The sequence below is a fragment of the Gymnodraco acuticeps genome, unplaced genomic scaffold, assembly GCF_902827175.1.
Source record: "Gymnodraco acuticeps unplaced genomic scaffold, fGymAcu1.1, whole genome shotgun sequence".
NCBI classification, from domain to species: Eukaryota; Metazoa; Chordata; class Actinopteri; order Perciformes; family Bathydraconidae; genus Gymnodraco; species Gymnodraco acuticeps.
Window position 1 is genome coordinate 1,878,055 of NW_022990224.1, and position 15,588 is coordinate 1,893,642.

The 15,588-nt window shown below is 42.3% G+C and overlaps 1 protein-coding gene across 2 annotated transcripts in view; it reads right to left on the minus strand.

The window, feature by feature from the left end:
* Positions 1 to 15,588, minus strand: part of LOC117547902 (PDZ domain-containing RING finger protein 4-like) — a 130,355-nt gene that overhangs the window by 37,982 nt on the left and 76,785 nt on the right. Inside the window, exon 1 of one of the 2 annotated variants that reach the window (XM_034218828.1) lies at positions 13,166 to 13,519. The exons of the other annotated variant lie outside the window; for it this stretch is intronic. Coding sequence (XP_034074719.1) covers positions 13,166 to 13,234 — 69 coding nt within the window. The 5' untranslated portion in view covers positions 13,235 to 13,519. Of the gene's footprint in view, positions 1 to 13,165; positions 13,520 to 15,588 lie in introns of those variants that run through there. 2 annotated transcript variants of the gene reach the window in all.

Genomic DNA, 15,588 nt, shown 5'->3' on the forward strand with positions numbered 1-15,588 from the left:
GTTTGAATTTGAGTTGATTATGAGTTAATTTTCAATTGATAATTAGCTCACAATAAGTTCACTTTAGTTACTCACACAACTTGACACAAGCCATGGGTTCAGGTCCGGACTTATAAGTCCGGACCTGAACCTGAACCTCTGGACTTGAGTCCGGACCTGAACCTGAATGTGAGTCCAGGTACGCAGCACTACTTGTGTCACAAAGCGCATTTGCGTACCGACGTACTTGTGAAGCTTTTCCAGAAGGCGGTTAGATCACCGGACGACAGAGTCGTGGTACCGTGTGCACAGACAGGGCTGCTGTTAACGTCGGTCTGTACAACGGAATTGTGCCAAAACGACGCCAACCGGCGGCGGAGGGAGACTCCCCCCTTCACTGGAGAACTGCGCTAAAACAGCTGATCACAACGTTCACACTCTGTGGTCACGAAGTACTCCACTAGCCGCCGCCCCCCCCCCCCTCCCCTCTGTAGACTTTCCTGAAGTACTCCCCCGTTGATAGAAATCAACACGTAATGAATTAAGACCCCACGGTTTGATGATTGATAGGTGTGTGGGTTGTCTTTCATTTTGACAAGCAGAAACATGTTATAATAAACATAGATACTGTATGTTAAATGGATATATCCGCCTTCTTTCATTTATCTTTCCATTCCCACAACAATATACATAAATAAATGGCATATTTTGGACATAGTTCGAATGGTGATTAATCATGATTAATTAATTTTTAAGCTGTGATTAATCTGATTAAAAATGTTAATCGTTTGACAGCCCTAATATAAACACATGATGTCTACAAAGATGCAACTACATCCAAAATGGTCCCCTCTAGTTTAGGTACAGATGAAACCCCCAAAAATACTTGGTTTACGTCAGGGAAATGTTGGTAGCATATCAACACTATCAACACTCCCCTATTTAAGACGTTATATACCTATTTAAGACGTTATATACCTATTTAAGACGTTATATATATATATATATATATATATATATATAACGTCTTAAATAGGGGAGTGTTGATATGCTGATTTGTTTCTTGTTTCACTTTGGATAAACCAGGTTTGCTTTTGGCCACTGTTTCCAGTCTGTATGCTAAGCAAAGGCTCACAAAAATAATAAGGCTAATAGGCTTTTTCTTAATAGTTAATATACAGACCTTGATAGTGACATTTTATCTCACTACAGCTGATTTGATAACTATGGAAATGTAATTCTCGAAAATGTATCTGTAAAAAAGAGATGTCTTTATTACTGCAAACTAATACAAAACAGTACACCTAAACGTATGATTTGCTTATGGTAATTGTTTTTGTTTAAATAAAAAAAACGTTGTAATTGACTTTCAAATGAACCCACCTGTTCACCAGGCAGATGCAGCATTCATTAATAAATATGCTGCTTTAGCAATTCTGCCAACACAAGCTAGAGCCAGGATTTGTCACTTCACAGATGACAGAGCTCCTCTTCTCTCACACACCGTCTAAATTAAAAGTCACAACAGGCATTAGACATGCAGAGGACCATGTGCTACCTTATATAATAGTGCAGACTGATGTGTTTACACAGAATGTTACTTTCTTTCACTAAAGGAAATGGCTAAGCTTGAATTTGAGTCCCTCGAGTTTATATTTATAGCGACTTGCAATCGAAGCAGATTTGAGCTTTATCCTAGATGCCATTGTGATTTATGTAAAACAATGAAATAGCCTTCTTCTGATACAAACATATTTTTGCTTTTTGATAGTTGTCAGTAAATCACAACTACAAGCGACATCTGTATTTAATAATATTTGATATGCGTGACGAAGAACTGGTCTACTGTTGCAGCATCCAGCCTTCAGTGGTCATAAGAAGAGCTATATATCTCAGATTCACCTGGGGCCCTCGCTGACGTGTGGGCTGCAGTGTAGACAAAGACAGGGAGGAAAGCGGAACTCCCTCAGTTGTGTGACTGCCAAATTCATTCTGTACAAAAAAACAAGCAATAGTGATGGATTTTCCCCAAGCAACTGGGATATTTCTAGACTGTTTCCTGAAATACAACTCTCTCCCCAGAGCAGGACAATTTAGTGGAGAGCTGTAATAGCATGATGTGATATTTTAGCGTACAAAGACAAAAACACACACACACACTAGCATAAACCCCCCTGCAGACCATAGATACACTCAAACACACAAAAGCACAATGTCAAGTGGGAGCTATCTGTTTGCTACTCGTCCTTTTTCGTGTTTTTTTACAGCATTCTGACAGGTCCCTGATGGATAGCAGCCCTCAGGTAGAGGAAGTAGCCCATCCTCATCCCGCCCCCTTCTCTCTTCCTCTCAAAACATATTCTGCTATTGATTAATTCACAAACAGTCTAAATGCACTCAGTGTCTAAACGCAGACGTTCTGTATTGATTATCTCTGCGCTATTCCCTCAGGCTGCCTCAGTTCCAAAGGCACGCCTCCAAGGAAAACACCACTTCCAAATCTAATCCACTTTGTTTAACTGCTGTTACTAGAAAAAATAGCTGCAATACCAAGTCAATATCAGAAATGTTTATGCTACACACTGTGTAAATACATTGCATGAATCACAGACCTTGTTTATGGTTAAATAAAGCATAATTTTCTGCTGAGTATGTTTGGTTAAAGCAAGATCTGGGACTTCACTGTGGTCTTTTGGCACTGATCTGTCACTGTCTGTTGTTTTTTAGGAAGCTCTCAGCGTGTCTGTGTGATGACAGCAGCTACTCCTACTTCACATTTGACACGCCATGGAGAGAAACTGACATGGAAGGATGACACTCAGAGTTGGTGATGTGCCAATGACACTAATGGAGTCCTCCTCAGCACTCCCCTGACATTATCCAGACTCTGCCTCGTCTTTCTTGATCTGTCCCTCCGGCTCGCACAATACTCTCCCCGATCCTCTGGAGTCTGCAGATCCACTGAGACAGAGCTGCATTTTTAACAATGTTTACACAGTCTGTGACAGCCACAATTGTGACTTTTAAAGGATACTCAGACACCTTCCCTTTAAGAAAGAATGGTAATTGATCACCGCAATTTTGTTCACTGTGGAATCCTATTGATCCAAGTGTACAGCCAGATTAAGGATGATTTAAACAAAAAATATCTTGTGCGTGTGATTGGAGCTCCAAGGTGGCATGGCCTGAACTAGTGGACCCTAGTGAGTTTTGACCCAACAAACAGTGTGGGTTAGCCAAAGAGAATGAAAAAATGTCTACTGGTAAGATGAGACCAAGTGTTTATAAACTATTCTAGTAGGTGAAAGAATACTCAGCAGGAACTTACTACCACATTTTGATTAATATATCACTTCATTTTAAGACTTTATGGTAAAATAACTAAGCCTTATGAGTCCAAAGCAACAATTTGTCAAGCTATTCAATTACAATTCAATGCCTGAATGCAACTTCATGCTGCTACAGAAGAAGAAGGAGCTGAATAAGGCAGGTGGCCCCCTCCTCAGTGTGCCAGTCTGCCTGCGAGTGTTGAGGCTGTGAGGAAGGAGGTCTGACTGTGAGAGGATCTGGGTTGTGTAGGAGGTGCTGGGTGGACTTGGTGCTGCGGGGGAGAGAACACGCTCTCCTTTCCAACATCACAAAGATTGCATCTTCTTTCTACTGTGAACTTCTGCTAGCTGCTGTTTCACAACAATGTGTTGTGCTGTAAAAATAGTTTCTTTCTCTCACATGTTCATATTGATACATATTAAACAAAGTGTGCCTCCATTTTTAAAATGGTACTTACATCGTTCTTTGTTCTGCAACCACCATGATTTATCAAAGCATTAAACAAACTATATGAAACAATTCTTGCAAAATCAATTAACCCACAGACCTGCTTACTTGAAATTCTAATGCGATTGGACTTTCTAATAGATTTTGCAATCCACTGAAATTACATTTACACTGAGGTGGCAACTGAAACTCACCCTACATTGATGCAGCATTGATTTCATTTGAGAAAGGCTTGAGTTTAAAGAAGCCATTGAGATGCTTTCATAGCAAATGCAGCTCATTAAAAAGCGAGGCCTTTGGAACTGTGTCAGTGTGTCAGTGTGACAGCCGCACGAACAACAAAGCCACGGCTCCGCTCCACACTGTAGACGCTCAGACACAATCTAAAAACGGAAACCTTTAAGATTTATTTAAAAGAAACACAGCTATGGGCTTGCTGCCTGGCTTTTGTGTTCAAGCTAATAATACCTGATATGGCTCCTGGATTGATATAGATAGATAGACTGTTAGATAGCTAATGTCACTGCGCAACGGCTGTATTCATGGAGCTTCTTATCACTTTCCTCCCCGGGGCCCGGCCATAGAGCTGGGGGGCACGGAGGTGTGAGTGTGTGTAACCCTTCCCATCAAACGGCTGTCAGGCCGCGCTTATCATGGGAGCTGCAGGGGGTGCCCGCTGACCTGTGGAGTGACACCCAGCATGGCAGCCTCACCCGGGGGGCTTTATGTTACCCCGACACCCTCCCCTCCCTCAAGCGCCAGCACACACACAGCCTGATCTCCTGACCTACTGCAGCATCCGTCACACACACAGAGACACACACCTGTCAAACACAACCGCACCTTCTGAGCCGCCGCACAGGTTGAAGGTAAAAGCATAAAAGTAAGAGCAATGGAAAAAAAACCAGAAGGATAAAGTAAAAGACAGACAAACAGTGAAAAGGGGGCCACCACGATAGGCTTCCACCACAAGGACTCAAAGCTTTGTCGCCTCTCTTTATCGACTATAGATCACACAGGCAGCCCGAGCCCTGACACCATCCTATTTCTCCAAATGTCAGCGGCGATGTTGGAGCTGATATCTTCTGGCTTGGGGGAAACCGGACGCTGAATACATTGTAGAGTACAGATAAGAAAAAGCCTATGTATTCTGTCAGTTCCTCTTTCCTTTTTCCAGCAACGAAAAGAGGACTTCGTTTTTCCGCAATCCAGCAACAGCATTGAAAACACCAACACAACTGCATCTCTCTGATACGGGTGTGAATGGAGAAAATATAATGTGTTTTATAACGCCTACTAAATCTCAGCAGTTAATCAACTATATCCTATAACAAGACTCAGTGGTTTTATATCCTGATAATATTTTAGTAACATTTCATTAAATGATGCAATTAAAGCTGATTGAAAGCATACTAAATTAGTTATCAAGGGTTTTCTGTTACACACATTTCTCTGATGTAGGATTCAAAAGAGTAACACTGCTCATTGTACTGAACATTTATGAAATTGTTGCATATAATAAGATGCCTTTGTTTGCCGTATGAAACATCCTTGTCAATACCATGATTTTAATTTCAACCATTTGCTGTTAAAGCTCTAGTATTTAACATCATATTTTGGCAGTAAGTAAGAGTCAATTAGTGGAAGTTATAACATTATACGAATCATTATTATTCCCCTAAAGCATTATTTTTCCTGATAAATAAGCAACATATCTAAGTTATGATATAATAAGAGCTAACACTCAGAAAATAACTTCTTTATCAGCACTGTATGGTGTGGTTGGATCAGATTTGATTGACAGCAGCTTCTCCATGGGGAATGCTGAAAGCTCATATCTAATATAAAACTGTCAGAGGCAAACACTGTGAGAAAGGGTAAAAAAAAGAAAAGAAAGTTGGCCTGCTGCACATTAGCAGAACACTCCTCAAGCACTAAATATACGGTTGCACTGGCAACAAATAACACAAAAAATACAACTAATATGATTCAGTTTGTAAATGGACTTATTCTGATTGGTTAAAACCAAGAGCACAGGCAAAGCGATAATACATCCATACATTTATTATCCTATGAAATAACCACAAGTGTTTTAATGTTTGTATTATTTTGTGTTCATGTTAGCCCGCTTCACTCAAAGTAAAATATTTTCAGTGGTACCCATATTTTTCGCAGTCTGTTATTTTACGCGTTTTCATCTGCATATTCCTCCACTGCATACAATACCAACTAATTGGGAGGAGAAGGGAAGATGTATTCCTGTGAATTGTAATAAATTAATGAGGGCCCTTCTGTCTACTTAAACTCAGATAATCAGCTAAGAGGCACCCCGGATGCAGATGCAACCCCCTGTGTGTATCCCATAGCTCTTTGTTTTAGCCAATGTTTGTAGTAAGAAAGCCCAAGCTGTCACTTCTGTTCCCATTTCTCACTTGATAAACACACACATACAAACACATACACACACACACAACACAGAAGTTGAGAGCAGAATCGAACAGTCTGAAATCTTGCATAAACGCAACCACATACACACAGATGGAAATGCACATGCATCAGACTTATAGTAATCGTGAAAAGACACAAACCAAATAGACAGAAATTATGTGAACATACACATACGCGCTTTACTCGTAGAAACATGCTTGAGAGACACTGGTGTGTAAATGGAATACAATACAGTAACTGCTTTGAAATTCCTAATGTAATATTCTGAGTTATACTGTGGCCAACAAGTCATGGCTTATAATAATGCAGTCAGACAAATATGGCTCCTTTGTCCTTTGTTTACGGGACAGAGGACAGACAATATTTGATATCCCCAATGCCACAGTAGCATGCTGTTTCGGAGCTCGTTACACACACAACACATCTGACTCATTTTACACCGGGTTCAATTCATTAAATAGATGCTCTGGTTCACTGGCATTGAGATACTCAGGCATGTAGTTCATTTTATCCGTCGCTCCTCTAGTCTGATTGAAGTCGACGGCCTTTGATCTTGATTAGCATGCAAAAGTAAAACATGCACTAAGACAAGGATCCTCATGGATGACGCCACGCTGATGTCATCCTCATCTGCTAAAGCTAGATTTATCCAAAGTGAGATTACTTTCATCCCAATGGGTTAATGAGGTGATGGTATTAAAAAAGGAAGGTGAATGAATCTAATGACCTCCAGTTCTTTGTTTGCTTCTATAATTAGCTTATTTTTGTTTCTGTGCACGTACAATATCCTCCTATTGTCTGAATACCTGAAGAGCCAAAACAAGCACTTCTATATCCAACAACCGGCATTAAGATGTAGAGAAATGTGTGCCCTTGTAAATAGCTTTGGTTCCCTAAGGAAAATGATATATCATTGTTTGTTAGTGCAGGTCTTCCTTGGTGGTGCCGGTGAGTGAGATTAAAGAAATCGGCACAGACGGAAGCACATACGGGAGATAAAACTAATTTTGAAGAGCCGTGTTCATGTTGGGTTGGAGAGGCGGAGGAGAGGAGGGTGTCCGGAGACTTGATGTGTGGATGAAAAGGTCAGCTGGGTTCTTATTGAGATAAGAAACAGATGAAAAGAAAAAGGTCAATTCATCAACTCCCTTCTAAATCCCCTCTGCTCCTCCATGGTGAGATTTAGTGGACTGACTGATAAAACCCATTGACTTTATGTCTGGTGGCAAATGTGGCATCATTTGTATCTGAGAAGTACAGCACACACCATGTGTGTGTTGTAACCTCATTTTAAATGCATCATATATAAACCAACACTATGTTTAAATCTCACTATTTTCTATTTATTATTCAGATGCAGTCAAGCGGTTGAATGTGTGATTCACACAAAATTAAACTGTGAAATCTCCAGTTACACAGTCATTGTGAGGTTGTGGTTATGCAACACTCTCTGCAGCGGCTTCAACCTGAGATGTATGGGAATAGCATTAGACGCTGTGAGGGGAGCAATAAAGTGAAGACATATACTAATTATTTGTAAACAGACTGAGTGGAAGATCATCTCAGCATATTTGGATCTCAATTTCAGCTGCTGGGAACCCTGAGATAGACAGCTGCAGAGCTCAGAGCCTTCCATTCATATTGTAATCAAACACGGTTGGCTGACAGATCAGGCTTCTGGTTGGAGGCTGTGGGATGAAGCAGAAAGAACACTGCAAATGATGATGGGGAATGGGGCTGACTAAGAAATATGGTTCTTTATATTAGGAAGGAATGAAAAGAATGTGTGTGTGTGTGTGTGTGTGTGTGTGTGTGTGTGTGTGTGTGTGTGTGTGTGTGTGTGTGTGTGTGTGTGTGTGTGTGTGTGTGTGTGTGTGTGTGTGTGTGTGTGTGTGTGTTGTGTGTGTGTGCGTGCATGTGTGTGTGTGTGCGCCTGTGTCCATCTCCCTGCCCATGTATCTTAAAAAAAAAAAAAACCTTTGTAATGCTTTGGCATTGTAAAAGCAGCGCTGAAAGCTTATATTATATTTCGGGCTAATCTATCTTTGGTGGACACAAGATCAATCAAGCAGCACATTATTACTCTCCTCCCCCTCTTTCTTCTTTTCTATGGTTGAGGGACATCCTTCAAAAAAACATAATGGGACAAGAAGATGGATGAGAACATTCGTAGCTAACTGTCTGGAGATAGTGCTGAAGATGAGGTGGGGGTCGGGAGCAAGGTTTGACAGCATTAATGTACCAGCAAAGCCATCACATCACATGTATACTCAAAGAGAGGAAGTGGGAGGACTGCTGCTTCCAGTTTATTTCCACCAATGTAAAATCCTATTTGATAACAGGCTGACGTCTAACAAGCATTTATTTTATTAGCAGATTCATTGCTTGGTCTGTAAATGTCAGAAACAGGGGGAAATGACCATTAGATTTACTAAAAGGGGGCCTGTCGGATTACAGATACTTCAGAGATTTGGTCCAAAATATAATGTAGCACACACCATTATGCAAAATCCACTTGTTCATGTCTTTTAAACATGTGTCCCCTCTGCGTTAAGAGATTCTGAAAGTTTCAGGAAAAAAAGATTCGCTCACTTTTTGTCCTGATCCATTTATATAAAAACCTGTCTGAAAACGAGCTGATCAGATTTTGGCGACTTCATGATGTCGTAACGTTTTTTTGGCTTGTGGAACCATTAGCCAATAACCAACCAAGGTAACACACCCCCCCCCCCCCCCCCCCACCCTATCACCTGAATCTCCTCCTAGAGCACCATTGTGTTTTTTTTTTAACCAAATATCTCTCAGAGGGGCGTGGGGAGGGGCTCCTTATTTTCATCTAAAGTAACAGACACAGAATCAGCACTTTTTAAGCAGGGCTGAAACAGAGGGGATTATGGGATGCTGCAATGATCTGTTTGGTATTTGGAGCCAAACACTTCAGAGACATGTTTTGTATATATCTGAGACCTGTAATATATTGATGAAAAACAGTATAATAGGGGACATTTAAGGTAAAAAACAACAACAAATGTATTGAAAGACTAATGTTTGGATGCCACATTTTCATGTCAAGTCAACAAACATTGTATAAGCAAGAAAATACACTTTTACTGTTGCCGCTCTGAACACCTAAGATTACTTTTCTCCCACTTTACAACTCAAGACTAAATGCAAAACTTGCTTATAAAGATAACACAATTGTAACCTCAGTTGCTGGCATTCTGTATGTGATGATGCATGCAGCCCGATGAAGCCTACAACCCCTTTTCTTAGAAAGCTTGGCTCTTGTGATAGAATGCATACCCATTACACACATGGCCGCTGGTGTTCCAGAAGCAGGAGCAAATCAGCTGCTTACACCTTCTCCGGTCCACAGGTTTCACATCTGGTGAGCATATTCACCCCACTGCAGGACCCAGCTCCTGGGAACCGGCCTTCACCCCAGAAACAAATGAATTCAAGATCCGCTTCATTTGATGTCCGTCTGTGCCGCCTTGTCAACCTGGAGGCACTGCTCAACACGACATTGCTAAACTCTGAGATTCCATTACAGCGTCCTCCTGAGCGCATTAAAATGTATAAACCCCACTTTCTGTTTTTCAGCAAGAAAATTCACGAAGACTGTTTTTTTGTTTCCTGTAGCCAGCTGTGTGTATGTCTCATTTATATGCAGCAGGTTATCAGGGACTGCTGTACCTCATTGAGTTGCTTTCCATTTATTTCTCATATGCAGGGAAGAGTGATTCTGCTATACCGTCTAATAAAACATGTAAAAACCGACTTCCATGACTTCTAGTAACAAAATGAGCTGCCAGTGTTATTGGAGAATTACAAAAAATGATAATGAAATGTGGAGGGTCTGTATTCAATTCATCATTCAACAACATTGAGAGTGACTGGCTGCTACTGTAACCAAACAGAGGCTCAACATCAGCGCTAACTGTTAATACCTGGAGGGGTCTTTTTGGTTCATTTTGTTTTGACTGCTACCCTGTCTGCAAAAGAAGCTTTTTCTTAATGCAGAAATCCCATCCTATCAACATAACCGAGTTTCGCTGCGTTGCTCCTCTCATCAACATCTGCCATCCTGCTAATTAGCCCCAAAAAGCCACACATCACTGGGTTTCAGCAGTGCACAGACAATGTGTGACACTCACGAAGGGAGCTCACGGACACACAATGGGAATTAAAAAGCTCTGCCAGATCACAGAGCGAATCAACTACAGTATGGGATTGTATGCAAGAAAAGGCCAGAACAGCAGCATGGTGGAGGTTTACCGTAGTGTGAGTAATGCTGAACCTCGGGTCAATAGTTTCAGCAAAGTTTCATCCTTGTTGACCTAAGATGAGAAAAATCATCCTACTTCTTCTCCTCCGCACAGAGGACAATCATTGGAAGGTTAACTAGAGTGGAATCCAGCAGAGAGCAGGCTGGAGCAAAGATCACATCAAATGTAATCAAAGATGAGAGGAGGAATCACAGGAGTCGAAAAAGACAAAGACAGATAGAAAAAGATACATCCACGAGGGCTGATGAGTAGGTAGGTAGAAAAATAATAAAGGTGAAGTTTAAAAAGTTAAAAAAAAGACCAAGGCTACAGGAAATATCCTGTTTCCTCCTGTCCAGACGAAGAGGCTGATACAATACATACAACATGTCAGAGCCGTGAGGTAGCTTTGCAGGCCAGCTGAGAAAGGTGAGCACATTTCCATGCAGAACACTTGCAGCTGTGAGAGAAAGGAGAGAGAGTGAGGGAGCCAGCAAGTCATAAATCTCCCACAGCTCCTGGGGTCAAGCAGACGGGGAGAGTGTCAAAATTGTTTCTTGGTGTGAGGGGAAGGGGAGGAAGGTGGCTAACCAACCACTGTGAATGACTCCTGCTCCTCCAATCAACCTTCGGCGGGGCCGGTCAGTCACACTGTGACACCGGCAAACCACTTCTGCAGCATTTGCCTACACACACATTCAGAGACTCTGCATAATCACAAGAGTGGAGTGACATGTGTGTGAATGTCTAGGTGTGTGTGTGCTTCTGAACAGCCCAGAGACAGAACAAAAAGACTCAGCATGGAGGAGTGAGTATATAAAAACTGAAGGGAAGGTGATAGCTGAGCAAGCTGGACAGATGAGACAATATGTAAGAAATAGGATTAGGATGCCAGCGGTGTGAGCGCAGCTTCCCGCTGTCACAGAACAGTTCTCACGACCACAAACACACGACGACACACTGCTACCTGAAAGAGACCATTGGTATTCCCTTCTTCATTTCTGCCAGTCGTGTTGCTGTTTTTATGTCTTCTGTGTGCTGTTACAGAGGGTATACTGCTTGTCTCTGCGGTTATGTTTCAGTGTGTGCACAAATATGAGCATGAAGACTGTGAGGATAGGAGATTTTCTGTGATGTACGTGTTAGAACAGTGTACAATGATACATCTGTATTTCAAACCAAAAGTCTACTGGATAACTTCTCCATTGTTCTCTCAGCATTAATGAGGATTCACCTCCTTGCTTCTTTCTTTAATTTCCCCTTTTACCCTTTTCTCCTCCCTCGCACTTTCTCTAACAACTGCATCTTTAACGGCTTACTCTCTATTCCCATCCCAGTCTTTATCTTCCATGCTCTGTATCCTTCCCACCTTCCCTCCCACAGTGGTGATCAGAAAGTAGGTGCTGAACCAGCTCAGTATATCAGTGGGTGGACAGACATGCCAGAGAGTCTCCTGTCAACACTGAGTGTGCCCTGGAGACTGGCCCACTTGGCGTACACTGATCCCCTCTGCTAAACCACCAGAATAGGAGTCCATGCTATTTCTTAACAACCAATGCGGACAGAGGCGCAAAATCCAAGATAAGCACCAGGGCAGCACTATTTTTATGGTCCTCCTGAGGAGAGGCAGGCACTGCAGCGGCTACCTATTCATCCTTCATGGTCCCTGGACAATTCTGTCTGTCTGCTAATATTAAACAGACCATTAGTGAATGCAACATACTTTACTGCTGATCCAGAAGCTTGAGGCTTTCCCTGATCATTGATGCGTGCAGGGTTAAATCTGACGGACAATGTCCATCACAAGAGTTTGTCAAAGTCTCAAGTTGCACACAAGGTGAGAGCTACAGGCAATGGTTAACCTGAGCTACTTTACCTCCCACACATCTTCTCATTATGTCTTTTCACAAGGGTAAAGAGAGACATTTCACTTCTAATTAATGCACAGGATGGTTGTATAAAATGGCTAATGAGGCTGTGATCACAGTGGCGTAAAGGCTGGTGCTACTGGAAGGGGGAGTGGGGAGCAGTACTTCACTTCCAGGAAACACCGAGCTTCACAGTTATTAGCCTGTCACAGAAAGAGCGCTGATTGGAGGATGCTTGTTTATCTGCTCTTCCTATGCCCTCAATCTGAGATAATGTCCTTTTGTCTGTTGACTCACTAAATGCTTGGAATGCATTGTGAATCAAACAGCAGAGAGAATGAATTTCTCAGAAAAGTGCACAATTATTCTACAATCGCATCAATAGTCATACATAGCATGAACATTTTTAAACAGAAAGACACACATACACATACTTTGTTTGTTTGCTGACATTAGGACCTTTGACACCATGTGTCTCCAAGATGAAACAAAAACAAATCTGCTGGCACAACACTGAAGTGTCTCTCTGTGACCAAGAAATGCCAAAAGAAAACTTTAATTAAAAACTCTTGTGCTACTATTTCATAAAAAAATCTTCCTGCATGATGAATGACCTGCTCACTAGCTGCTCTCTAGGCAAGTGCTCATTACTCGGGAACACATCTGCTTGGGAGAAAGAGACCTCTTACTCCATAGTACTGCCTCACTTTCAAGACCTATTTCCAAAAAAAGAAAGCAGCAGCCTGCTCTCAGCAAAGCACACATAATGAATCACACACCACTACACACACAATCGATGCCAGAGTCGGCCGTGCCTCTGCTCACCTGTGCAATCTCATAAAGCAGCTTGTAGTGTTCTTCTCGCTTCTGTAAAGTGCACAGATTGCAGCCCATTATAGTCGTCGTGGAAACGCCAGGCGTCCAATTCTCCCCGAGTAGTGGTGGTACGGACACAGGGGGTCACCCTCCACACCGGAGCGCTGGTTCTCATCAGTCACTCCTTAAGCAAGCATCTCTTTCAGGCATCCCATTCACACATCAGAAACAACTCCGGCTCAAAAGGAACAGAGACCTCCAGCTGAGAGAAACAGATGAGGGTTCAGATGTGAGCAGTGTGGCAGCAGCTTCAGCAGTCGTACAAGTAGCAGCATCAGCCAGTTTCTCTCCTCTCTCGCTCCCTCTATTTCACAGACTCACACACACATGCACACACTCGCACGCCGGAGTTGTGACTCGCTGAGACACTCCCCCCTTTTCCCTACTCGGTGTCAGCGCACATGACTACGCTGATACCAGCCATAGACTGTGATACCAGCTCATGAATATAGAGGGAGAGCACTGTGGTATTCATGAGGGAGGCGGGAGAAGGGGAGGGGACCGACGGAGAGGGAGGAGTGTGTGAGAGCGGGAGCGCTGGTTCATTAAAACTGAGGCTCAGTTATACAATAAGCGCCTTTGTGTGAGCAGCTCCTGTGAGGAGCATGGATGACAACGCTGAGACGACACACACTGGGGCAGACAAGGTTTTCCAAGGCTTATGGGTAACCTACTTGCATACAAAGGGATTTTATTGGAGGTTTACCTGCTTCATGAGTAGGGGAAGTGAGACAATATTTCAGAAGGAAATAAGGATGTCTGAACAAGAGATCACGCAGTAAATATAGCATTAAAGCTCGTAATGGCAAAACGTTTAAAACTTGAATAATTAGTTAACTATTCAATTAGTTTACACACAGGAATTTAATTCTTAAAGGTCACCTGTTATGCAAAATCTTTGTGTTTTATACATAAACATGTGTCCCCTCTGCGTTAAGAGATTCTGAAAATTTCAGGAAAAAAGATTCTCTCTCTTTTTGTCCTGATCCATTTATATAAAAACCTGTCTGAAAATGAGCTGATCAGATTTGGGCCACTTTATGATGTCATAACGTTTTTTTGGCTTGTATAACCATTAGCCAATAACCAACCAAGGTAACACCCCCCCTACCCCCCTCCTTATCACCTGAATCTCCTCCTAGAGCACCATTGTGTTCTTTTTAACCAAATATCTCTCAGAGGGGCGTGGGGAGTGGCTCCTTATTTTCATCTAAAGTAACAGACAGAGAATCAGCACTTTTTAAGCAGGGCTGAAACAGAGGGGATTATGGGATGCTGCAATGATCTGTTTGGTGTTTCGAGCCAAACACTTCAGAGACATGTTTTGTATATATTTGAGACCTATAATATATTGATGAAAAACAGTATAATAGGGGACCTTTAAGATATCTGCTGCTTTTCGTGTCTAATGTGATCCTAATAATGTATATTAGGGATGCTCCGATCGATCGGCCGTCGATCGATATCGGCCGATACTCACTCTCTGCCGATCGATCGGTGCTCTCTAAAAATGCCGATCGCGAGAGTCGATCGCATGACGTAAATGATGAGGTAAAATACATGACACTTTTCTCTGTGCGCGGCAAAACAAGCTCGCCAAAATGGCTTCACCAGTCTGGCAGTATTTTAAGGTGTCCGAAAATGACAATAAAATAGCGGTATTTGCTATTTGTTGTTTGCTTATATCACCCAGTCTGTTCTTCTTCTCTCGGTTATCACGCAGTCTGTCTTCCGGTTGTTGCCTCTTTTGAATGACGAATACACACTACCGCCACCTGCTGGTAAGAAGAGTTATTGCCACTCACGCATGCGCAGTTCGTACGTGCTTCTTGGCCGTCGGCTGAAGTCTTTGCGGTGTGTTCCAGTGCGACACATGGCCAAGACGCAGAGACGCGAGGCGACGCAACAGTCGGGGGGTCCGTCTGTGTCAGTTCTTTGGTGTCAGTTCTTTGGTGTCAGTTTGGTGTGTCCGGGCCTTTAAACATCACTTTAAATGGAAGATCCCCATAGGCCCCGCCCACTGGATCGGATCGGCCGATACTGATTCCGGCGATCGGCCCCAAAATTGGCAATCGGAGCATCTCTAATGTACCGTATATCCATCTAAAGTCCTGAATGGACAAAACAAGCAATTTCATGAAATCTTGGGATATTGCGACAGACATTTATTATTACATTTTTTTATTTTATACCAACAAATGACCAACAGGTGATCTGCATAATTCTTGAAATAAACAGAGTAGAGAATCAGCATTATAACCAGCCTAATTGTTCACAACATAATGTACAGTAACGTTGCAGTGCCACAGTCCCAAGTAGGCTTTATTATGGAACTACACTGAACAAAAATATAAACGCAACACTTTTGTTTT